Source organism: Macaca mulatta, chromosome 14, assembly GCF_049350105.2.
Source record: "Macaca mulatta isolate MMU2019108-1 chromosome 14, T2T-MMU8v2.0, whole genome shotgun sequence".
Classification (NCBI taxonomy): domain Eukaryota; kingdom Metazoa; phylum Chordata; class Mammalia; order Primates; family Cercopithecidae; genus Macaca; species Macaca mulatta.
In genome coordinates this window covers 19,530,784-19,557,795 of record NC_133419.1, presented here as the reverse complement: position 1 = coordinate 19,557,795, position 27,012 = coordinate 19,530,784, and the positions used below count along the sequence as shown (strand labels likewise).

The 27,012-nt window shown below is 36.4% G+C and overlaps 1 protein-coding gene across 50 annotated transcripts in view; it reads right to left on the bottom strand.

The window, feature by feature from the left end:
- PHF21A (PHD finger protein 21A) overlaps positions 1-27,012 on the bottom strand; it is a 191,465-nt gene that overhangs the window by 128,193 nt on the left and 36,260 nt on the right. For all 50 annotated transcript variants that reach the window (XR_013403261.1, XR_013403265.1, XR_013403263.1 and 47 more), the window contains 3 exon segments: positions 26,017-26,153; positions 20,720-20,752; positions 19,343-19,408 (listed from right to left, as the gene is read on the bottom strand). Coding sequence is in view for 42 of the 50 variants with exons in the window: in XM_077960969.1 (XP_077817095.1) it covers positions 19,343-19,408; positions 20,720-20,752; positions 26,017-26,070 (153 nt within the window). In the remaining 8 variants the exon portion in view is untranslated.

Genomic DNA, 27,012 nt, shown 5'->3' with positions numbered 1-27,012 from the left:
CCTCAGCCAGGATTCCTCATTTAAACCAAAAAACACAAATATTTCAGTGACTATTTTCTCAATTATCAATCTAGATGCACAGGAGTGTATTAGGTGCCAAGCGCATTAGGGCTTTATTTTCCCAATGAACCCAGGCTGGTTTAGAAACTGCAAAACGAATGAAATGTCTTGACCTATAAAGGGAAAAACTGTACTTTCTGTTCTCCATGTTTTGCTTTTCAAATAGAGGAAAAAAGAGAATTGGTATCTCTTTTAAAATGTCATCTATATGACTCAGGCTGAAATAAGTAAAATCACCTAAAACCCTAACTCCAGCAGCAAGAGGTCTCACAAGTGCAAAAGGCACCAGGCTGTTCTAGAACTTACCCTAGCTCACTTGAAGGAGGACCTATGAAACTGAGATCGGGTCTCATGAGAAGGCACTCCACACTAACCTTGGCATAAATGCATCATAAATTTTCTATATGAGAGCCGACTCAGAGGAGCCAAGTGTAAAAATATGGTGCTTAAGGGAATTTTTCCTCTAAAACTCCAGTCTCACACAGACTATTTTCAACTTTGTCAGTGAGTGACTTAACTACTAACCTGACAGGCACAAATTTAAAAAAAAAGTCTAATTTGTTTTTGGTAGAAATTCAAAACATACCTGTTTTCCTACTTTGCAAAGGTTTTTCTGTCAGTTAAGTTTCCAACCTGGAGAACTCTAGTCCCTAACATCTCACCTTTAACAAAGCCTTGTTAAATGTGAAGGATCTCACTTAAACCTGCAGAAAACAGAAACTAGAAAGTCATAGCCTGAACACCTCCCTACACTCTACTGCTGCCCTATCATGGGGGTAAGAGGAGGAGAAAGGTTAAACTGTTAACATTCTTAGATGTCAAGTATCATAACCTCACAACTTCCAATCATTTACTTAGAAAAAATGAATGGTATCCAACAGAGGAAACATTATAGGTGTTTCCTCTTTACACCAGGCTTAACTGTGTCATGTTGTTGGTAAAATGAAATCTGATTAAGACTTTGAAAGGATATTTTGAAGGGCAATTCAAAGGAAACTCACCTTCTAACAGCTGACTAAAAAGGACAGGCACGAACTTAGTCTTGTGGGACTGATATATTCTCAGCATCTAGAAAGGTACCTGGCACATAGGAAGTGCCCGATAATTATTTGCCAAATGAATTGAGGATTAAAACTTTTCATTAGATTCAAGGTAGGAATTCCATCCAGCATGTTAAATAACTTCTCCTTTAATAAAATGACTGACCCTAAACATGCACAGTCTTTCTAGAGAGCAATTAGGTAACATAAAAGGCTTCAGAAACTTTTTAGGCTATCTGCCTAACTCAGAACTCTTTTCTCTGAGATGGGCTCTCTGATCTAGCCATGTCTGTACTAGTAACATGGTCCCCTGGCTCAAAGCAGGCTTATTACATTCTCTTTCCAAAATCTGGAATGAGAACAAGCCAGTGGGTCTGGGATAGTGTCTAGAATGGGGACGATACAAACATGGGAACTTCACAGTGACCAGAGCCTTTTGCCTGCTACGAATACAGGAAAAGCTGAGAAAGTCAATCTCTTGACAGCGGAAATGAAGCAGATGCAAAGAAAGACGAAGAGACACAAGAGACAGAGACTCCAGTTCCAGCCCCTAAAACTGCCCCAGGGTCACCCAAGGTGCCCTAATACAGTTCCAATAATTCCCCTTCAAAATTAAGCTAGTTGGAGTTAGATTCTACTAAACATACCGAAGAAGTCTTCACAAAGATGTGTAGAAGCATCTATTTATTTATTTCGTATCTGATTTTTTTTTTACTTCTAGGAAATAATCAAAATTATGTACAAATATTTGTGTCCAAGAATGTACACTGCAAAGCTAGGCATATAACAGTAAAAAACTGTGAATAATTTAAATGTCTAAAAATAGTGAACTGATTAAATAAACTCTGTATATATGATACCCTACCCAAATGATAGGATACTATCAAGCCACTAAAAACTATTATTCCTGAAGAATAATTAAGAATGTAAAGAAATGCTCAAGATATAGACAAAGTAAGTATTTCTAAAATAATAAGTATAACACCAATCTCAATTTTATTTATTTATTTTTTAAAAGACAGGGTTCCACTGTCGCCAAGACTGGAGTGCAGTGGTATGATCGTAGCTCACTGTAACCTCGAATTCCTGGGTTCAAGCAATCCTCCTGACTCAGCTTCCCAAGTAGCTGGGACTACACACATGCCACCACACCTGGCTAACATTTTTTATTTTGTGTAGAGATGGGATGTTGCCATGGTGCCTAGGCTAGTCTCAAACTGGCCTCAAAAGGATCCTCCTGCCTCCGCCTCCCAAAGTGCTGGGATGACAGGCATAAGCCATTGTACCCAGCCTCCATTGTAGTATTTATTTATTTGAGACAGAGTCTCGCTCTGTCGCCCAGGCTGGAGTGCAGTGGCTCAAACTCGGCTCACTGCAACTTCTGCCTCCTGGATTCAAGCAATTCTCCTGCCTCAGCCTCCCAAGTAGCTGGGATTACAGGCACCCACCACCACGCCCAGCTAATTTTTTTTTTGTATTTTTAGCAGAGACAGGGTTTTGCCCACGTTGGTCAGCCTGGTCTCAAACTCCTGACCTCAGGTGATCCACTCGCCTCGGCCTCCCAAAGTGCTGGGATTACAGGTGTGAGCCACCGCACCCAGCCCATTTTATTTTTTAATATAAATTTATGGAACAGAAAAAAAGACTCAAAGGATCTAAAACATGGAAGTAGGATCACAGTTAAATTAGATTTCTCTCTTTACTGAATTTGCCAAATAAATATGCATGACTTTTTAAAAACATGGATGGGGTCTTGCCACGTTGGCCTGGCTGGTCTCAAACTCCTGGCCTCAAGCAATCCTCCCATCTCGGCCTACCAAAATGCTGAGATTACAGGTGTAAGCCACTACACCCCAACCATGAATTACTTTTATAAACTTTTGAAAAACAAATGTTTAAAGAAATGATGGACTTCAACTCCTACTGCCAATATTCTAGTCTCCTCCTACAGCTCTAAGAAAGAAAAAAAGGCAAGAAACCACAAGTTGTAATCTTAGCACATACTCATATAAAATTATGTTATACTATATAAAGTAATATTTTTTACTTAAGAATTCATTGATATTAAAAGAGACTATTTCTAAGCAGATGGAACCATTCATTGTGGTTCTGATGTGCACTTCTCTAAAGATCAGTGATGTTGAGCTTTTTTTCATATGATTGTTGGCCACATGCGTGTCTCCTTTTCAAAAGTGTCTGTTCATGTCCTTTGCCCACTTTGTAATGGGGTTGTTTTTTTTCTTGTAAATTTGTTTAAGTTACATATAGATGCTGGATATTAGACCTTTGTCAGATGCACAGTGTGCAAACATTTTCTCCCATTCTGTAGGCTGTTTACTCTGTTGATAGTTTCTTTTGCTGTGCAGAAGCTCTTTAGTTTATTTGGATCCCATTTGTCAATTTTTGCCCAATTGCTTTTGGCATCTTCATCGTGAAATCTGTGCCAATGCTTATGTTCTGAATGGTATTGCTGAGGTTACCTACCAGGGCTTTTATAGTTTTGGGTTTTACATTTAAGTCTTTAATCTACCTTGAGTTTATTTTTGTATATGATATAAGGAAGGGCTACAGTTTTAATTTTCTGCATATGGCTAGCCAGCAATCCCAGCACCACTTACTGAATAGGGAATTCCATCCCCATTGCTTGTTTTTGTCAGGTTTGTCGAAGATCAGGTAGCTGTAGGTGTGCAGTCTTATTTCTGGGTTCTGTATTCTGTTCTATTAGTCTATGCTGTTTCTGTACCAGTACCATGCTGTTTTGGTCACTGTGACCCTGTAGTATAGTTTGAAGTCGGTTAGCATGATGCCTCCACCAGCTTTGTTCTTTTGGCTAAGAATTGCCTTGGCTATTCAGGTTCCGTTTTGATCCCATATGAATCTTAAAACAGTTTTCTCTAGTTCTGTGAAGAACCTTAATGGTCATTTAATAGGAATAGCATTGAATCTGTAGATTGCTTTGGATAGCATGGCCATTTTAATGATTAAATCCATATTTAAGGCCTGTATTGTTATATAAATAACATTAATTAATTGGTGAGACACCTATACTTCTTATACAACATTTTGCTATTCCTGGAACTTAAAATTGACTTGCTTTGTCATTCATTTGGTTTTCTATAATTCTACAATTAATTCTTTCCCATACTTTCCAAAGAAACTATAACATATCTCTCAATAATGGCTCAAAACACATTGTATGTTATATTGGTCCACTTTCTTAGCTTTGTTTCTCCTAAGTCTTCCATCCTCCTGTCCAAACTAAACCGGCTGTTTTCTAAACCTGTTGTACAACAATTATTAAGTTTTTCCCTTCATCAAATGGGATTTTCTTTGATACTGAAATCCCTGTTTTCGGAATCAATGCCTTCATCTTTATTGGTTCACTTTCTTGTTTGATGGAGAACTTCCTCCAATAGCTCCCTCAAAAAAGATGTATGGGAGGTAAGTTTTGTGACCCTGCATATCTTAAAATGTCTATTCTATCCCCAGACTTGATCAAGAGATGGGTTGGGTACAGAATTCTACACTGGAAATCACTACTTTTCAGAATTTGTAAAGCATCATTCCAATGACTGCTAACTTTCTTTGTTGTTGCTGAGAAGTCTGATGCCATCTGATTCCCAATTCCTGTTCGCAACTGTTTTTTTTTCCCCCCCTCTGAGGAAGCTTTTAGGATCTTTTATTCTTGTTTTGCTAAAGTTTCACCATGTTGTGTCTTGGTATGAGGTTTTTTTCATTCACTGTTTTAGGCACTCAGTGGATTCTATTAATCTGGAATTATATGCCCTTCGGTTGTGGGACATTTCCTTGTATTAGTTATTGGATGGTTTTCTTTTCTCCATTTTCTCTGTTCCCTTGTCTCAGAACTTTTATTAGCCAGGCATGAGACTTTCTGGGTGACCCTATTAAAATTTTTCTCTATTCTGCTGTCTATCCCCCTCCTTGTCTCTTCCATCTATTTACTGAGAGACAGCTCCAATTTTGTTTTCCAACCTTTTTTTTTTTTTGTTAATCAAGAATTGTTCTTGTTTTCTAATTGTTCCTTTATTTCTAGCATCCTCTCCTTGTTTCACTGATGCAATATCTTCTTTTACTGTCCCTTCCAATTCTCTTGGCCTGCTCTGACTTGCACATTAGTGGCTTCCCTTAAATATCCAGTGATTCTTGGCTATGTTCATATTTAAGATTGAAGTGCTAAGAATGTGGAGCAGCTAGAACTCTCATACACTACTAGAAGGAATGTAAAATAGTACAACCACTTTGGAAAACATATTGGCAGTTTCTTAAAAAGTTAAAAACATACCTACTATACAACCCAGACATACTAAGGCATTTATTGAAGAGAAATGAAAGCAGATCTCCACACAAAGACTTGGACATGAATGCTCAAATTAATGTTATTTGTAACAGCTAAAAACTGGGTTACAAAAAGCAGACCAGTGTTTGCCTGGGGACTGGATTGAGAGAAGGATGAATGAGACGACCAAGAACACTTCAGAGGTGATGCATATGCTCATCTTGATCATGATGATGGTTTCGCACCATCAAAAATTAGACTCTTTCAAGGTGTATCATTTTTTACATTAATTATGCCTCAATAAACCTATAAGAGAGAGGTGGGGAGAGGAATAGAGACAAAGAGAATAAAAAATAAAAGTGGCTAAAAAAATGAGGTATTCAAAATTAATTGAATTCTCTGGGGAGCTGGCATGTTTATGAGAGAAGGAGCTCTTACTATTCCATATACACCATATATCCTGTTTTCAGTATACATATAGTCTATATACAGTGTAGCACTCACTCCTGCCCAAGGCTGTTATATGGTGCCTAATATCTCTAAGTTGAGTGCCTTTCTGGTTAAATTTCTCTAGAGTAAGATTGGTAAACTTTCTAAAAATAACCAGATAGTAACTACTGTAAGGCCATACTGTCTTTGTTAAGACTATTTAACTCTGCCATTGTGGCACGAAAGCAGTCAGTCATGGAGAATATGTAAATGGAAAGAGTGTGATTGTGTTCTAATAACTATACAGGTGGCAGGACAGATTTGGCCCATGTTCAAGTCATAATTTTACCAATCCCTGCCCTAGAGAATCATACTAGTCTTTCCATTTTTGGAGAACTAATCAATTTCTCTTCAGAAGGATACTCTGAAGTAATAGCTAAAACCACTTTACCCATAAAGTATATAATTGAGCAAGTAAGAGCTAGGGGAAGGGAAGCTGTAAAAAGGAATACTAGAAATTTAAAGAGTTATATATAATTTTATCAGCTATTAGCAGGAGCTGATGAAGCTAAGGGGCAGCACTTTTGATAACCTGCAAATACTGTTTTATCTGATGAACCCACATCATAGGATAAGCAGAAATCAGTCTCTATGACAGATGTTTATAAATGTTACAATTAAAAGGCACTGGTGGATTAACTCAAAATCATATGTGAATTTGTCTCAAATTCAAGGCAAACTTCTAGAATCTCTAATAAATAAAATCACATACTCAGAAAAACGAATTTCAAATTCTGTTGATTAACACACTCCCCCAATTTCACTCAATTATTTTCCTTCAGGTAACAGAACTTTTCAGGGTAAGTTCATTTGTGCTTCTTCACTCCACAAGAAAGGAGTTGTTAATTTTTTCCCCAATTCCTATATTACACGACAGAAGCACTAGATAAAACCAGATGAGTAATAATCATTTACTGCTCATAGGGAAAATTAAGTTCAGAACTGATCTCTATCTTTAGCATTCTTCTTGGTCAAAATGATATGATTTGTTTAGGCAAAGTGGGAGAGGTTTTTTAAACGGCAATGGAGGTGGGAGTAGGAGAAAGAGTGACAACTGAACACATTAGTTGAAAATTTCTAGGGCCTCATTTCTCAGAGCGAAGGTGTTTGGTGCTTCACTGACAGAAACTAAGAATCCCTCTCTCCTTTTCAGATAGAGTTAGGATGAGACAGGTTAGCTAAACCCTGCTGAGTATTCACACAAATACTTGCTTCCTAAACTTGGAGTAAATCAACTTTTAGAAACATCTTCTGAAAACATAATTTTGCAGGACAGCCTCTCATCTAACCAGCTACCATAAAAAGATAACAGTTAAAGAGTAAACTTCTTTTTCCCGTCTGGTTCTTCACCCCAATCTGTTGGGGGAAAAAAAGAAGTGAAGGAATATATGATTTGGTCTGTCATTTAACATATTCGACATTTTAAAAAGGAAAAATCCAAAACGCTATATTAATATCAACGACAATAATGATAATTTATAGATAATTTTTAAATATCAAAAAATTAAAAAACAATTTATAATTCACATTTGAAATAAATTACATTATTTTCTGTAATAGATTTACCCTTCTAATAATGTATTACTTTGGCAAAGAGTAAAATTGTTTCTGTACTCCTTGCCCTAAAGCAGGCTGCTGGCTAGGGCGGCAAAGGGAGACTTTTCTAAAATAATCCACAGAGCCAGTATCAAGCACTAATGATATATTGTAACTTCATGGTATTTCAGCATGCATATATCTTTAGATATACATTATCCTTAATTTACATTAGTAAAGAAAAGTGTTACAGGGACAGACATTGTTAACTTTCTTCAATATCCATTATTCTCCACCCTTTCTCTTCCCTGATAACAAAAAACAATTTTAGGTATCTAGCTTCCAAATGCTTGAGAAGAAAATCTCCAGCTCCAGGACATAAATCAATCTTGGACTCCTTCTTGCCAGGAACTAGGCATTGGCAAATGACAGAACTGTGGTCAATGAGATGCCAAGTTCTGTTGAGAGGCTTCTAATTATTTTCCATAATCATAAAAAGAGATATTTAATAAGAAATGGTCGTTTGTTGCCCCAGGATGTTCATGTGTGAAGATGTAAAGCCTGGGGCCACAGCAGCCATCCTGTGACAAGGAGCAGTGCTTGCTGACATGCTGAGTGTGGCAGTGCAGAAAGATGACCAGAATATGGGTCCTGATAGTGTTGCTGAGCTGCTGAACTGAGCAATTCTAGCAAATTCTCCTTATTTGAATCAATAAATCCACTTACTACCGTAGCCACTTTTAGTTGGGCTTTCTGTTACATACAGCTAAAAGCATCTGTAGAGATACAATTATAACGTCTATATTACAGTTGAGGAAATCAGCTCAGAGAAATTCAATGGACACAAAGTCTGTCAGTGACTAGCACAGCCACGACTAGAATTTACTCCTTTTCTTGAACAAAAATGGTTTAGGTGCCACTGTGTGTGAAGCACTAGGGTATAAAGCAGGTGTATAAGGGTGAAGGGATTGCAGTTCACAGAGGCTTACAATCTAGAGAGGAAGAAATGACACACAAACAAATAGTTAAAGATATGTGGTAAGAGATACACAAAAGTCACAGAGCAAGGAGCTCCTGGCTCACAAAAGAGAAAGCACCTGACTATGTATGCCATGAGATGTTAGGGTGGACACATCCAAGAGATGACAAACTTTTTTTCTTTAGTGATTTAAAATTTTAAAAGACAACTTCCTGTGAATCTGTAATTATTTCAAAGTAAAAAGTTTTTTTAAACTTCAAAAGAAAGGGATGTAGTCTCATAAACATGCTGAACAAAATAAGCCAGACAGAAAGAAGTAGGCTCTATTTTATTTGATACATAGGCAAAATTAGTCCATGTTAGAAGTAACAAAGGTATTTCCTCTGGCAGAGGAGGTAGTGAACTGGGGGAGGACAAAGGGATTTCTGTCGTGATAGTGATATTCTGATTACTGATACAGGTATTAGTTACCTAGTGGTTTCAGTGTGTAATAATATATTTGAGCCATATGTGCATACATATAAATATATATTAGATGTCTATTTATGTTATAACTCAACAGTTTTAAAAAATTAATATGCGTTCCTTATAAAAAATAAATTCAGCCAGTCATTGTGGTTTGAACCTATAATCCCAGTTACTTGGGAGGCTGAGTCAGAAGAATCACTTGCCAGGAATTCAAGACCAGGCTGGGCAACAAAATGAGAACCTGTTTCTAAAAACATAAAAATAAATTAGCCAGGCATGACGGTGCATGCCTGTAGCCCCAGCCACTCGGGAGGCTCAGGTGGTAGGATTACTTGAGCCCAGGAGTTCAAGACCCCAGTGAGCTATGATTGTATCACTGCACTCCAGCTTAGGCGACAGAGCAAGACCTTGCCTCTAAAAATAATAAACAAACAAAATAAAAATAAATAAATTTAAATTTAAAAAGCATATATAAAGTTAAAAGTGTCAGCTTTCTTGGCCACCTCTCTTGAACCTCACTTCTTAGAAGCAATCACTGTGAATGGTTCTGTGTAAATAATTCTAGATAATCTAGACCTTTTCCCATGCATTTTCAAGTATAAATGACCATGAATGCATAAATACAAACACAGTTTTTTAGTATTTTGTATTTTAAACTAATATTGAATTATACTGTATGTCTGTTTTACAATTTGCTTTGTTTTTACTTTCTACTCATCTTTCCATTCAGTTAAGCACCTCATTCTTTTTTAACAGCTACATATTATTCTATAATATGCATATATAGCTAATGTATTACTTACTAATGCACCTTATGTATTACTTACTAATGCACCTTGATTCAATCACATTTGTTTTCAAATTTTCTTTTGTGGTGATTTCTGTACTATACGGTCCTGTAAGTGGGTCTGCCAGAAGAAAGGTATAAAGTGACCCTAGGTTTGCACTATGCAAAGACAGGTAAAAACATCCCAGGTTGAAGAAACAACACAGCATAACAAGTATCTGAAAAGTCTAGAGGATAAGGTATGTATGGATTCATGGGGAGGCAGGCATGGGGGAGAAAATGAAGGGTTTTCTGAGGTAAGCGATGTAGCAACACTGCAGAAGAGACTTGTTTCTAGATGTATCAAGTTTTCAAACTGGTGGCCCCAGATTCGTTTACTAGTTTATACAACTTCACTTAATAAAAACTGTCCTTTTCTGAAACTAAGATAAAGCTGCTCTAAATTGGAATAGAGTTAATAATGGCACTGAATTCTCCCAAAACACTGAAGTAGGAAATAATAATGAGAATATTCCACCCCCTCCACAAAACTGAATTGGACCATTTAAATGGGAATTTTCTTTTGATGGTGAACCCTTGGTATGGACATCTTTGGCCACCTTACTAGCTTTCTGAGGGCATAATGAATTAATAACATTCAAAAACACTTGCTGCTAATCTACCATTCTAGACTTGAGGGGTACAAACGTGAGCAAGACACAGTCCTTGCCTGTGAGGATCTTACAAGCAATTACAATACAACTCGATGAGTGCAAATAAGTACCACAATGAGTGCCAAATAAAGTAGGCACAAGTACCAAGTACCATGAGTACACAGAAGAGGAGTGTCTAACTCTGCTCGGAAGGTAGAAAGAAGTCAAGAAAAGCTTGTAGAGGATCTTGCTTAAGCTGAGTCTTCAAAGTATATGTAGGAATTAACCAGGTAAAGAGGTAAGAAAATTCCAGGTATAGAGAAGAGGATGTGTGAAGAAGGCACAGTCTTGAGAGAGCCCAGCAAGTAAAGGTGACAGCAGGGAATTTATGGGGTATGTATGAGAATGAGCTGTTAGAGGTACCAATGCTAATGAGCTTGAATGCCTTGTAGGTCATAACCAGTCACATGGAAGTGACACTGCAAGATTTTCATTCTCTGCATCCTCCAAGGGCCTAGTATCATGCCTTTCACCAGAGTAAACTCGCAATAAACACATGTGGAATAAGACAGATGAATCAGACTCTCGGAATGATAAAGAAGTCTGGAAAGCACACATCCTAGAGAAAAGGGAATAAATACGGGGGAATGGATTATTTGAAAGCACATATACATATAAGCACATTATTTGAAAGCACATGATATAGTAGAGAGGTGGTGTCAGTTGTATTGGCTCCTAAAAAGCATTTGTTATTCACACTGCCTATCATTCAAAAATTAACGTTCTCTAAAGAGTGGAAGAGTCCCTAAACATTCTGAAATACAGATATGTTCTATGCAAAAGAAAAAAAAAGGCAGATACCACAGGCTTGAAAAACATTCCACAAACTTGGCCTTTGATTTTATTTTCATAGCTTGAAGCAACTGCTCTCAGCTAAGCAACAGATGAGCAAAGTGGAAAAAAAAAAATACAGTAGATTCCAGTCAGTATTTTCTAGTAGCCCAGTGTCAAGATATATAACACCTGATGACAAGGGCTAAGAAATTCAATTTGAATTTTAAAAGTCATTCAGTTTGCCAGCACCAAAAATAAGTTACTAGGATAAACTCACATGAAGATTGCTCTGCCTTAACTCAGCAAACAGATTGATGTATCTGTAATAAGTCATCAACTGACTTGATTTCCTCTGCCATACTCAGATAAAATGCCCTATAATAATGTGGCACGTTACTAAAGTATAAGTTACTCAATCAAGTATCTCTTTCTTAAAGAGATAGTCAAATCTTTCACCACTTAGGTAAAACTAGCAGCAACAGAGACAATCACACTCCAAGAAGACAGGTAAAAAGGAGAGGAGATAATACAGCACTGGGAACCACGGTCACATCACATACATACAACCTCTCGATCTGCAGAACTTTCATACTTGTAGCCAGTTATTTCTGAGCCTTTCCTTCATCTCATCTTGGCTGAATATAAGCCAACAGGATTTCACCAGCAGAAATCTGAAATATTACATTTCCTGTATTTGATGAAAAGGAGGAGCTGATGTCCTTTGATGTACACAAGTGGCAATAAACTCAACAAACAATTGGACCAATGGCTTCACATAAATATTACACAGGAGGGATGAACTAGACTAAATCTTAGGAAATTCCTAAGCTCTGGATAAAGTCAGGTTTCCATCACAGTGAAAAGATTTCTAAGACAACAATTTTAAATTCCAATGTGATGAGCCAATCACACTAGTTTGGCTGTGAGGCACGGAGGATAACATTTTATGGTAACTGGTATTAGAGGCTGGAAATAGTCATGTATCAGGTAACAAACACTAGGACTATAGGATCTAACTTACTTATTTGACTCCAAGGTAATGAGGCCTAAAGGCAAAATAATCATTTTGCCTAACGTCCTATTTCAAAAAAATATTTGATAGATAAAGCTTTACAGAGTTACTAAATAAAACTGAATGAAGAGTACAGCAATCTGGATTCTAATATTGAATCTGATACTGATAAATTATACGATAATGGTTAAGTCACAAAGTCCACATCTCAGTTTATGTATTACAATGACACACTTGTCATTGAGTTAAATGTGAAATGTTCTAAGCTTCTTAGAAAAGTAGTACTTTACATGTAAGATGAAAGTGTTACATATGAGATGAAGTTAACCACCATGACTACAGCCAATAATTTCCTTTTAAATAGAACTCACCTACAAAAGAATTCCATGCACTCAATGGATACACATGCATTAACTCCTCAGTGCATAATCCAAACATTCCGCAAATATGGAAAAAGACATATTAAGTTATTCAACAATGAAAATCTATCAACAAGTCTATTACAGAGTCAGGAATAGAATCAAACTTCTGGTTCCCCCATCCCTACCCAGTCCTTTGTTTCAGTTACCTAATTAGCTTAAATTATGTTGTTCCATGCATCAGAAACATAACTAGTAATAGGAGGGACAGAAACTTCTTTCCCAAAAGTTTCAGAATCTCGTATTAAAATATATTCAAACTTAAAATTGAGAATGATTCCATAAATGGCAAGATGAACTTACTAAACCCAGAAAAGTATTTCATCCAGTATTATGTTGAAGAGATCTGTAAGAAATGGTGACTATATATATATATATTTTTTGAGATGAGTCTCGCTCTGTTGCCCAGACTGGAGTGCAGTGGCACCATCTTGGCTCCCTGCAGCCTCTGCCTCCCAGGTTCAAGCAATTCTTCTGCCTCAGCCTCCTGAGTAGCTGGGACTACAGGCGCTCACCACCACACCCGACTAATTTTTGTATTTTTAGTAGAGACAGGGTTTCGCCATGTTGGCCAGGCTGGTCTCAAACTCCTGACCTCAGGTGATCCGCTTACCTCGGCCTCCCAAAGTGCTGAGATTACAGCTGTGAGCCACCGCACCCAGCCAGGTGACTGTAATTTTTAAACAGAGTCAGAGAAGCAAACTTGCAGAAAAAATCAAAGACTACAGAAGGGTGTATCTGTCTAAAAAGGAGTAAAAAGAAATAGAAGAAGGTGTGAAAGAATAACAAAATTTAAAACCAAAAGATAATTCTATGGAATACTGTAATAGATTTGTGCCATGGACAAATGGCAAATTCTTTGAAAAATATACTTCCTGATAAGCATCAAATACAAATCAGTATATCTTCCAAATTAGCAGAGTGCTTTTTTCCCCTGTGACAGATAGTATCTCCTGGGGAAAATCACTTATTCTCAATATATGCTATTAATGTGAAACAGCCTTTTCTGGGGGTTATTTGGAGATATTTGGTTAAAATTTTTTTTTTTTTGATGTAGCAAAAGCTTTTTTTTATACCTTTAGACCAAGTGCAGTAGATGAATTATTGTTTTCAATTTCCATATCCTCTCTGTTTTAAAATTATACATTCACAACACCCTTTGTCATATAACTTTGCAAGGCTTGGCCATGTGGCTTCTTTTGGCTAATGAGATGTTAACAAACCTGATGCCAGCAGAGTCTTAAAATGTATTTTAGTAGTTTGGCCTGCTTCCTGTGCTCTTAGGTAAACTACGAAATGAATACGCCCCAGGTAGCTGCTATCCCTTCATGCAAGGCCTCAGAATGAACACATTTAGAGTAGACTTAACCAAACTTGCAGCCTGAAGACAAGTTCAGCCAGCCCACAAACTGAAGCAGAGGTGCCTGGCCAAGTACAGCCTAGATCAGGAGAACCCCAGATGACCTACAGACCCAGTGTGAAAATAAACACTTAGGTAAAATGCCCTATAACAATATGGCACATTATTAAAGTGTAAGCTACTTCATCAAGCTTATTTTTCTTAAAGAGATAATCAAATCTTTGACCAGTTAGGTATAAGTACTGGCAGTGCTGAAAGCCACTCAACAAAACACTAGTTTCTGATGCAGAATTGTTAGGGTAATAGGTGACCAACACACGCAGTCATCACCCATCTAGGAATTTCTCCTAAGACAATCAGAGAGAAACACGCATTCATATAGAAGGGTATATCTATCAGAGCAATATTGATAATAGCAAAAAAACTGGAAATACCCTATCATCAAGAGAAGAATAGTTTTAAAAATCATGATATAGCCAATTATACTAATATTTAAAGCTGTTAAAAATCATACTCTCAAAGAACACTCAAAAATCTGAGAAGATTTTCATAAGTTAGGTTTAAAAAGCATAAAAAGCAAGACACACCATTCTATAAAAAAATTACGATATAAGCAGAGCAAAAGATCGGGTGGATAAAATAATACATTTAAAGAATATAAGTGCCTCTTCTGTGTTAATATCATTCTATGTTAAATATTATACTAAATATTATACTAGGAATAAAAAAGCAAATAAAACAAACATGTTCCCCGCCTTCCTGAAACTAACAATCTAATGAGGAAGATAGATATTTAAAAAACAGTAATGCTACAGATACAGATATGCTACTGTAATAGAAAATGCTAATTATTCCCAGTATTTATTTCCCAATTCTTACTCAGTAATAGTCCTTGAATTTTATCTGGCCACGACCACAGGCAATAAACTACCTACATTTTCCAGACTTCCTTGCTCCTAGCGGGGGCCATATGACTAAGTTCAGGCCCATGGGATCTAACTGGAAGTGGTGCATGCAACCTCTAGAAAACATCCTTAAAAAATAAAGGGCTTGCTCTTTGTTGCTTCTCCCCCTTCTTACCAGATGGAGCAGCTATTTTGGACTATGATGTGAAAGCTGCATGCTGAGAATGGCAGAGCAACAGAATAGGAGGAACCTGGGTTCCCTGACACCATGCAACCACTCTTCACAGGCCTAGCCCTAGGGGCACCTACAGAACTTTTAGATGAGAGAGAAATTAAGTTTTCTCTGTTTACATCATTTTCATTTTGGGTTTTCAGTCATTCACAACTGAACATAATCCTAACTAGAATAACTATGAAGGGAAAGTATGGTTCAATGAGAGATAACAGAAACAGTTGATTTTGACTAGAGGAAGGAGTGTCAGGGATAGCTCCTCTGAGGAAGTGACATTTAAGCTATGACATGAAACCTCATCAGGAGGCCACCAGGTAAAAGGAGACAGGACAGCAAACTGTTCAGGCGGGGGAAACCAAAGCTGCAACCACGAAGGCTTAACCCTGAAGCACCACAGTAACAAGCAACAAACTTTGGGATGTTAAGATTGCCTCCATAAGGAATTAAAATGAAAGCAAAGAACTAGAGCAACTAAGCACTTTGGCTCCATATTGGAATATCTCCCTAAAAGACCATATATGCCTATAAAAAAATAAGGGTGTGGGGAGTGAGCATGACAGTGAATCCTGTTAAAGAAATTAATAGTTGCTTCCATACTTCAGCATTACTTCACACCTGTAATCCCAGCACTTTGGGAGGCCGAGGTGGGCGGATCACAAGGTCAGGAGATCTAGACCATCATGGCTAACACAGTGAAACCCGGTCTCTACTAAAAATACAAAAAATTGCCCAGGTGTGGTGGCGGGCACCTGTAGTCCCAGCTACTTGGCAGACTGAGGTGGGAGAATGGCATGAACCCAGGAGGCGGAGCTTACAGTGAGCCAAGATTGCGACACTGCCCTCCAGCCTGGGTGACAGAGCAAGACCCTGTCTCAAAAAAAAAAAAAAAAGTTGGATTCTCTGACTAAAGTGGTTCATGTATTTAATACCATGAGAAGAATGTCATTAGATTTTAAAATGTGAACTATGCCTGAAACAGACAAGAGCTTGATGTTAAAAAATTTTTTACATCATATTTCTCGTCTATTTATGATTCTAAAAGTGAAACATATTTATTGTGGAGCATTTAGAAAATATACATAAGAGTATACAGAAAAAATAAATCACCTGTAAACTTAACCACCTTCCAATATCTTATACTGACACTGTTTTTACGTATATTTACACACCCACATACATATATACACAAAATAAACATAAAAATGGGACTGTAATGCACATAAAGTTGTGTATACTCTCTCACTTATTATTTCAGAGCACATTCCTGTATCATTAAAATACTTTCCAAAACCATGATCTTAATGGCTATATAACATATAATTTATTTAGCCAATCAAGTCAGGGATTTTCTGAGTTAAAACTGTCCGCCACAAATTGAAGCCCTGCAGGTCAAGAAGCTGACTTAGAAATCTGCCAGAGTTTCTTTCAGAAATCTCAAGTTACAGTTTTAAAGCACTAGAACCTTCCAACCAAGAATTCAGTGAAATTCACTGAGTTTTAGCCATGAAGGATGCTCACTAAAGGCTGTATTTTCCCAAATGGAGCATACAATTACATAGTTTTAAGGAAGAAACTGAGTAAGTATCAAAGATTGAAGTGGCAACAGTGAATAAGAACTAGTGTCTACTGCAAGAAATAGTGACTATCTGCAATGGTCTTTCTCTTTTTTTTTTGCTCATGACTTTGGAGGTCAGATGCAACTTTTAATAAAACAAAAGAAGAGAATATATGAGTCCATTATTTGTATAATCAAAGTTTTCTAATAAATATTGAAAAAATTATTACAGAAAAATGCACAAAGAAAAAGAATGGAAGCAAATACGACAAAGAGTTAAGTGCGAAATATGCCATTATTCTCCAAACTTTTCTGTATTTAAAATTTTTCTAACAAAAAAATTAATGTTAAAATATTAGTCATATGGATAAGGTAATTCAGATTTTAGTTATTAAAGTGGAAGGAAAATTGGTTAGGTTCTGCCAGAGGATAAGTGGCTCTTTTGAGGGGGGGGGAGAAAAAGGGCACATAGCATTAGGAAACTGTTCTAAAATAAAACTTTTATTTTTTTGAGACAGCATCTCGCTCTGTCACCCAGGCTGGAGTGCAGTGGCACGGTCTTGGCTCACTGCCACCTCTGCTTCCCGGGTTCAAGCAATTCTCCTGTCTCAGCCTCCCAAGTAGCTGGGACTACTGGTGTGCACCACTACCCCCAGTTAATTTTTGTATTTTTAGTAGAGACGGGGTTTTACCACATTGGCCAGGCTGGTCTCGAACCTCTGACCTCAGGAAGTCCGCCCGCCTTGGCCTCCCGAAGTGCTGGGATTACAGGCATGAGCCACCATGCCTGGCCAATAAAACTATTCTAAACTAAACAGTAATATCACATGTTGAAAGTAAGTCTGAGGAGGGATGAGCTTTTGAACTTTACAGCTGTGCTTCCTTTAAGTATTAGCCTACCTAAAAGTGGTATTTTTCTGTTCCATCAAGAAAGTTGTTTTAACAGTTAAGGAAATATAAAAATTGCAGGACTGGATTTCAGTTTCTAATTCTAGTTTTATTTACTTTGTATACCTAAAGTTTTCCTGATGTTAGACATTTTTTAAAATTCCAGTTTCTGAAATGCAAACTTAGTTCAGAGAACAATTAGAGCTTGCCACTTGATGAAATGTCTTAACATAGATAGTTGCAATTTTCTATTCAGTAAGGTCCCTAACAGAAAAAAGATTAAAGAATAAAAAGTTACAGAATAAACCAAATCTATGTCAGTTCTCACAAACAAAAATTTCGAGTAGATGTAAATTTCTAAAAATTGTCCCACTTTCCCCAAATGTAGTCTTAAGTTACCTTAACTTTGCAATAGCATCCCCCAACCCCTACTCCACTAATCAGTTCTCACCTTCTTTCCCTGCTGGAACACGTGAATTTTTCAGCAAATGTGACTCATTCATTGGCGTCTTGTCAAACTAACCCTGAAACTATAAGGAGGCTCAGCACTAACAGAATTCTAAAGCTAGAACACTTTCACTAACACACATCATGTTGACTTTAGAGAACTGAATCACATTCATAGCCAAATACATACTAACCAACTCTGTTTATATTTTTTCTTACAAATTGTTCTCCACCATCCCACCTCCTCCCAATTTTAGTTTGGCAATTCCCTAATCTAAAATACCTCCTGTCTGTGGAGAAGACAAGATGGGGACGCATAAGAATAGGAGGGAAGAATATAAAGCAGTTGTTCACTCAGCTTGGAAGATGATTCTATTCTGAAACATTAATGATTCATATCTCTTCCACATAGTTCTCAAAGTTTATTTCTCCCCTCAGTTAAATGAAACCACAATAGAAACACAATAAAAAATCTCCAGGAATAAATTATTCTCATTGTTATTATTTCACTAAATAACACCAAATAACACATAAAAATCAGTTATTTAGAACTATTTAGTCAAAAATCTTCAATAAAATGTCACTGGCATGAAATATCAACTGCAAATCACCTTATTCTTTTGATTAACACATTCACCTCCTCCAAGACAGAAAACCACTCTTTCTAACCAGAGGGAGAGCGGTGGGGAAGAAACAAGAAAACAAATGCTTCATGGGATTACCATAAACATCTACTTATAACTCTATCATTTGCCACACTCCACCTGGTGGCAGGCACTGCCTGAACTGGTAAAGTGGAGGTCATCATACAAAAAATTCCAAAGAATATTTTCCTGGTGTCCTTGGAAAAAACCAAGATGTTCTTCTCCTGCCCTGCCCTATATAGAATACGTCTAATAAGTTTTTTCACGTAATAGTAGGTCAATATCTAATAGAGATTAACATAAAGGCATGACCATACTTAGAATGGGAGACCTACATTTAGAGCAATCTACTTACAAGAAAATTCTCTCCACAGTAAGTTAAATGTCAGCTCAAGGCTTTAAGACAGGTAACAAGGTACATGCAGCACCTACAAGATTCTCTATCACCTATTCTCACTAACTGCCTTTACCCCATCCCCTATGGGTAAACTATGGAGTTTAATTAACACAGTTAACGGCAGCCTGCCACATTGCTTTTAGGTATTTGCCAGTAACATATACCCATGGGATACTCTAGAGACTGATTTCAACCAAAAATAAAAATAGATAAACAGAGCTCAAACAAAATTAAAACCAAGTCTGGCTGCCCACACTTATTTTCACACATGAGGAAAAATAGCAGTTCTCTTAGAAGCCTCGAGCAGACATATCTTTAGAACACAATGTTAAAAATATGCCCCCCTCCCCTTTTCCCCTACCTGTTTCTCACTCAAAGCTGTGATTTTGGCTTGGAGTTCATGAAGCTGTTTCTTTAAGTCAGCATTCTGATTGGAAAGAAAAAATATCTGTGAGAAAGATAGTTCATTTGTTAACAGAATAGTAGCAGGAAGACTATGCATACTGTATTACAAATGATGAAGCAACCTGAAGCATTCAGCCAATCAAATCTGTCATGCATTACACTGTAGCCATAATACCATCACCTAATGCACAGATCCTAAATATAGGCTCCTCTCACCGAAACAGGAGCAGCTCCTCTGCAACTGTTTTAAATTACAGAAAGTTTTATATTTGAGCATCTTATACTCTAAGAGTACCTGCCACTAAAATATTCTTATTCTTTATAGAAAGTATCCATTAACAGAAAACCCAAAGCTCCACTAATCACACAAAAGTAGGAAAATGGAGGTTATAAGTATGCATACACTACATGCTTTACAGCATTATCAACAAAGATAAGAGGTTTTTCTCCACTTGCCCTCTCCCTTATTTAGCAAAGTACATTTGTTATTTTAGCCTAGATCTGAAAAGCTGTCAGTACTGCAACTGCCTTAACACTACATCATTCAAATTAACACACTGACTACCAGGGCATTTTCTCAGTTCTAAAATTCTAGGAATCAAAAAAAGAATACTATTTTAGATGAGATACACTGAGCATGATTGCCTTTTACTAAAGTAGGCAAAAAATTCCAAAATTAAAGTTTTCAAATGCTTAATGTAGCAGGACAGCCTACTAGCAGACTGAACACCACCCTAATGAGAGACTGCTTTTACTTGATTTGTCTCACATACAATTATTTCAATTTACCCTGCTTGGTCTTCTGTCAGGGTTAGGGAACACATCCTCCCCGTCTATTGAATTTGGTTTACTCCATGTGGACTTTTTTATTAGTGTATTTGACATAAGGCTTCCCCAATGAGATCACCCACAATGCTGTCCAACAAGTTACTGTCCTGCCCACCTCAGATTCTTCAGGTTAAGACAATTCTGTTACATGATCACCAATATTACGACAGAAAGCCTCAAACACTCTGATTTTGAATAAGTGGGTTTATGGAAATGAATTTAAGCTATATGATGAGTATTAACTCAATATTTTTCTCCAAAATACTCAAACCAATTAATATAAAACCAAAATAATAGTAACAAAAATGAAATAATAGCTATATTAAAATAGAATGAATTTTTCTAAACTCTTAAAACCTGAAGATAAATGTATTAAAAATAATTGCTATTAGAAATGAAGTAATTCTTAAAAGTTAAGTACCATCTATATTTAAGTATTTTATGGTGATTTTATTTTAAATTATTTTTAAATTTAACAATTACATGAATAAAAATAGTAGTTTACCTGTGGATCCTGCTTCATCTGAGCAACCAGTTTCTGGTAATAAAGAGAGAAAAAGAGCCATTAGTCTTACATATTAACTCCCTATGGCTAATCAGGTTTGGACCAAAAAATCTAGGATTTTAAGTTAACACAAAACAATGAGCAACACCACAATCAGAACAGACTAAAACCTTCTGTGATGCATGTAATAGGCTCAGGAGACACTTCCTTCAATAAAAAAATCAAACCACCACTTTATATTTGAAATGAAAAAGTGCCTGATTTTTAAATCTGGACAGAGATGGGTGACAATGGCTTCCGAAAGGAATTTAAACAAGCTGGATGCTCCAAAAGCCAAACATCCCTTTCAAATGCTGTCAATGTCTGGAGTCCCAAACAAGGCCTGGAAAGAAGCTGGCCCCACACAAAACCGGCCTGTTACATACAGAGCAAAGTACAGATTTGGCAGGTCTATTGATTTGGTTCTTACCACTGAAGGAGTGTAGTGTCCCATGTGACTTTGCCACAGTCTTCTCTCAAGAAGGAGTTAGGTGCAGGGGAGGACAAGTTCAGTGGGGCAGTGATACTCAGTATTTGAGAACAAGGAAGTGCAGGAACAATACAAAATTCTATCTAACTCGATTCCTCTGGGAAAGAGAGTGCTACCCAATACTGAATGGAAAAGATCTTTGCTAGGGAAAACAGAAGCCCAAACAAATAACAAAGAAAGAAAGAAAAATGAATGTCTTTTGACCTAACCCAACTTTTAAAATCATTGCTGCCCAAAGGTAACAATAACCATAGACAGAAGAATCTGAAGGATAAAGGAGCATCAGAAGTCCTAAAGTAACTGGGAATAAGCTATTACCCAAGTCAATTTTTCATGTAATGGAAAAATTTGTCACTCTCTTTTGGTGACTCTCTTTTGGTGACAAGGCACTTTTAAATTGTTTAGTTGTAAAATAAAACCTTTCTAAAAATATACTATATATTTATCTAACTACTACCTTTTTTTTTTTTTTTTTTTTTGAGACAGGGTCTTCCTCTGTCACCTAGGCTGGAGTACAGTGGTGTGATCACGGCTCGCTGCAGCCTTAACCTCCTGGGCTTAAGTGATCCTTCCACCTCAGCCTCCCGAATAGCTAGGACCCCAGGTGCACACCAGCACACCTGGCTAATTTTTAAATTTTTTGTAGAGACAGGGTCTTGTTATGTTGCCCAGGCTGGTCTTAAACTCCTAGTCTCAATGAATCCTCCCTCCTCAGCCTCCCAAAGTGCTGAGATTAAGGTGTGAGCCACCACACCCACCCTAACTTCTTAAAAAGAAGAAAAAAAATTTTTTAAATCAAGCTTTTATTGATACTTAGAGGAATGATTATATTAATATACTAAACTATAAACAATAGGGTCCTTACAAAAAAGGTCCCAAACTACAATGTTTTAAAGTTCTTAAATCCACACTGTAGTTTTCCAGTCCACTCCTTAACGTCAAGTAGTCAGCCAGAACATTTTTTTTTTTTTTAAAGATGGGATCTCATTCTGTCACCGAGGCTGCAGTGCAGTGGCACAATCACAGATCAATGCAGCCTCCAACTCCTGGGCTCTAGCAATCTTCCCACCTTATCTTCCTAAGTAGTTGGGACTACAGATGTGCATCAACATATCCAGGTCTGGTTTTTGTTTTTTGGTTTTTTAAAATATTTTTAAGAGATGAGGTCTCGCTGTGTAATGCAGGCTGGTCTCGAAATCCTGACTTCATGCGATCCTTCTGCCTCAGTCTCACAAGTAGCTTGGATTATAGGTTTGAACTATCAGGCTTGGTTAATTTTTATTTTTCAAATATTTTTAAGAGATGAGGTCTCACTATGTTATCCAAGCTGATCTCGAAATCCTGACCTCAAGCGATCCTCCCACCTCAGCCTCCTGAGTAGCTGAGATTACAGGCATAAGCCACCATGTCCAGCTCTTGCTACTATTCTAACAACCTGAAATCCAGCTCAAATTTGCTGTTTCAGACCTGCTGTGTGGTACACTCACTGGACTAATTTTAAGACGAGGCAATAGGTTGTAATAATCTAAGAAATCCTCCTTTAGTAAAATGTATAATCTTTAGTGTATCACTTCAGACATTTATTCTAATTGGTCAAGTCTTTCTCCCTGGTGCTAAGACACGTTTTAGATAACTGAGGTTGCCAACCATGTGACCTCCAAATACATAAGGTATGTGTCACTATATTCTACTTCATATTTAATGGTAGTAGCTCTTCTATATCCTAGTCTTGATCTACAAAACAGAAACAATACATATTCCAAGAGTTTAAGGGAATTGAAACACAAGGTTTTATACATATACATTTTTACATTAATGCTAGCCACACTCATCAATGAAAAAAGCTCTTGATTTTCCTTTTTGATTTGGTTACCAGAGGGTTGAGCTGAAAAAGGTTTTCTTCCAGACACTGGAATTTAAAAATTCACTGATAACCACATGAAGTCTTCACCTCTAAAGGAAATAAATAAGCCAACTTTTCTATCTATAAGCAGTTAAACTGCATTTTAGACAATCAGGGGTAGGACCGGACAAGCTGGGCAACTTACTGGACCATCCAAATCCCTAGTAACTTTAAGCCGACATCATGTTAACAAAGTTAAGTTACTTTCCACAAGAATGTGGCAATATTTCTTGAGGATATACTTTATGCCAAAGGTAAGCAGAAAAACCCATAGGCCAAATCTGGCCCGCCATTGTTTTTGCAAATAAAGTTTTATGGAAAAAAGTCATATTCATTCATTTATATATTGTCCGTGGCTGTTCTGTACGTGCAACTGCAGAGCATAGTAGTTGTGACAGACCATAAATTACCCGCAAAGCCAGAAATATTTTACTATGTGTCCCCTTTCAAAAAAATTTGCTAACCTCTGTTTTATACTATTTTCCTTTTCATATAGAGTAAATACCCTGAAAATTTAAATGTGATTTCCATCAAAACTAAATAAGGTCAAAGAAAGGAGGAGGAGAAAAGACAATTTCCCCAAAAAGATGAGATGTCCATCACAGGACATTATTACTTAAATATTTATTGAACATCAGCTATGTGTACATTGCTACTTTCGTAACTATCTCCCATTCGTAACAAAAGCACAAAGAACAAAAATATACTTTAACTACAGCAATACCAGGTAGTTTCAGAACATATTTTCTATCCAGTAAGCTCAATTTCAGCCCTAATCTCATTCCCTAGCTAGAAATGCAACCAAGGGTGGCTTTTGTCCCAATATTTAGTCAAATGTATGTTCTGGCTTTGGTCTCAGCCTAGTAACCAACGCCCCTACCTTGATGTCATTTCTAGCATGCCTCAACTTGTCATGATCAATGATTGTGTAGGTGACACCATATAAACTATTTTTCCAAAAATAGTAAAGTATTACAGATATAACTGGAGTGAAATATATGCTTTCTCTGTTAAAATATTATTGGCATAGAAATAAATGTTTATTATCACACAAACAAAATGTTGTATAAATAAAGGATGAATATAAAAGCTATTAATTTTATGCTCAAAGCTGACAGTTAATATGAATAGTAAGAGAGTGTTTAGAATAACTTTAGGAACTATATCCCTTTTGAGTCAACAAATGTAAATTTAAAATTTTAATTAGATTTAAAACAGAATAATAAATATTAAGTATTTTCATAATTGCGATGTTTATAAAATTGGTATGCTTGAATTCAGAATATGAAACAAAATATTTAGTAATTAACTTCAATTAATTTAGGTCATGAGCCTTTCAAGAAAGGATTATTTGGGAGACTTGCTCATATCTTGCGAGGAGGAACTAAAGCAGAATGTTAACTTTGCCATCTCAATACTTCTTTAGAGGAGGAAAAACTCCAAAAATCACACACAACATCATAAAATTATCCTTGATCCATATAAATTTCAGATTGACTACTGTACTCCCAAAATTCATTCTATGATGATGTTAGCTTTGCACCAAATGTGAGTTTAATTTTTATCACTTGCCATTCAGCCAAACTGGGTATTCAACACACCTCTATGTTAAACTAGTTTCACTCAGAAAAAGACAAGCTTGTTTTTGTAACAAATTTCTGCTCTCCTCAGTCAGTACCAGAAGCAAAGTTAAAAAAAAAAAAAAAAGTACACAGCTTATTGCCTACTTAAAGAAGCCCACGTGCACAGGGCCAACTCCGCAGCGGAACAAGAGTTTAACGAGATCCGGAGCAGCAGCAGGGATTTCTGAACAGGTGCTTTTGAAGCTTCCTTTAAGTTCTCACCTACACTAATTCTGAGCAATGTGCAAATCTAGTAGTTATCAAAGGCCCAAGATATTCTCCCAATGATTTCAAAAGTTAATGTTACCTTAGACTACTCAGATAAACAAAGGAAACTATACCTAAGAACAAACACCTTTAAAAAGTAGTTTTACTTATCATTCTCTGCACTCCCATATCCCCAATTGTTACAAATTCAAAAGCAGTCAATGCATCATCCTTTATCACTTTTGAGTACCAAGGATTAGATACATGCATGTGTATGTGTGTCTTCAGCCTGATGTCCAGCTAAAGTCTAGAAAGATATAAAACAATGGTACTCTGTTTACATAACAAATTTTAAATGTAATTATTTAAAGATAGCTTTTTGTCTTGATTATAGTTATGTATATTTTTACTTTTATATATTCATATATAAATTATATTTAGTATTTTAATATTTTACTATTATATACATAAAATATATTGTTTTACAAATGTATTTAAAATATATTTTATTTATATATACATTTTTATAGTTACTTTAAATGTTTGTTTAGTCTGGGTATCTGAGGTAAAATATAAGAATTGTAAAATCTGAAATTTAAACATCTGTGAAGATAATCACATTTTCTTTAAGGAAGATTGGAATCAACGCATAAAGCTGAGTCATATGATCTGTAAAAACTTTAGTACATATGGTAGTTGAGTTAGACATGTTGTTATTTAAAACATGCAAGTTAAATCACATGAATAAAGTCCTTCAGATGAACCAAAAAGCAGAAAAAAGATTTCTTTCTTTTTTGTTAACACCTTTGGTGTATGAAAAAAATCTTTTCAGTGCTTTTCTCTAGAAAGGAAGTCAGGAATACTTTAAGTTCTTAAAAGTAGTATCTATGACTTTGCTGAGTAGTGATAAAAGGCAAACGACATGACTCTTGGACAAAATTGTCTTAAAGATTATTAAAAACCGTACTAAACACCAGAGATGGGCTTGTTTACTAATCTTAACAACAATGTGGGAGAAGCCAATAATACAACGTACCTGGTGAACCTGAATTTCCACTTTAAGAGCCTCCTGTAGAGTCTGCAACTCCATCCTCTACCTTCTCCACTTTCTCTGCTAATTCTATAGTTTCTTCAGCCTCTGTTTAAAGTAACAAACTCCTCTTCTCACTGCAGCTGTAAAGATCGTAAAATGTTTTGGATCATTACATTTGAAACAAATATAATATTTATGTCAAATAAATTATGTTAGTAAAAAAATATCTGATTCTCTAACGCAGGGCAAGAAATTTCCCAAAGAGACTTTTTTTCCCCAAAACAATTCTTCAAGTATTCCTCTAAAGAACACTTCAAATAACTAAGAAATGAAAAACAAAAAAAGGGTTTAATCTGGTCATGGAAACATCTAAGCACCCACTACATGCTCAGCACTGTATTAATCACTACATACTGAGGATACAGAGCTGAATAAGACCACTTCTGCCTTCAATGAGACTATAACCATTCAGGACACACTGTCCTCAGAAAGAGACATATAACAACAGTATCATACATTTTTAAACTTCACACAGAGTGGACTGGAGAGTTCGGGGTTTCTCAGAGGTTAAAGAATGCCAGGGTAGTTTCATTTGGATGGGTTCTCACTCTACATAAAAAATAGAGAAACTCAAAATGGGGAAATTCTGGTATAACTTAAACATTTACATTTAACAAATTAATACTCAACACAGACAAATACAATGCAATATAACTGTGCTATCACAAAGTTATGATGTGGATATTTTAAAATCTATCTATCGTGTGTATGTAACATGAGGTAGTCTAGTAATGGAACACACATCCAGCTTTACAATGAAAATCATCTTTCAAGCTTGCCAGTCATCTCTTTGACTATACATATAGCAAGTGGAGATAATGTCAAAAGTCTAAATCTGTTCATGTGACACCCAGCTTGACCTTCCTATCCTCCTCCAATCATCACTACTCTAATTTAAATTATTTCAATGGCTAATTTATCCTTTATTATTTTTTTTCC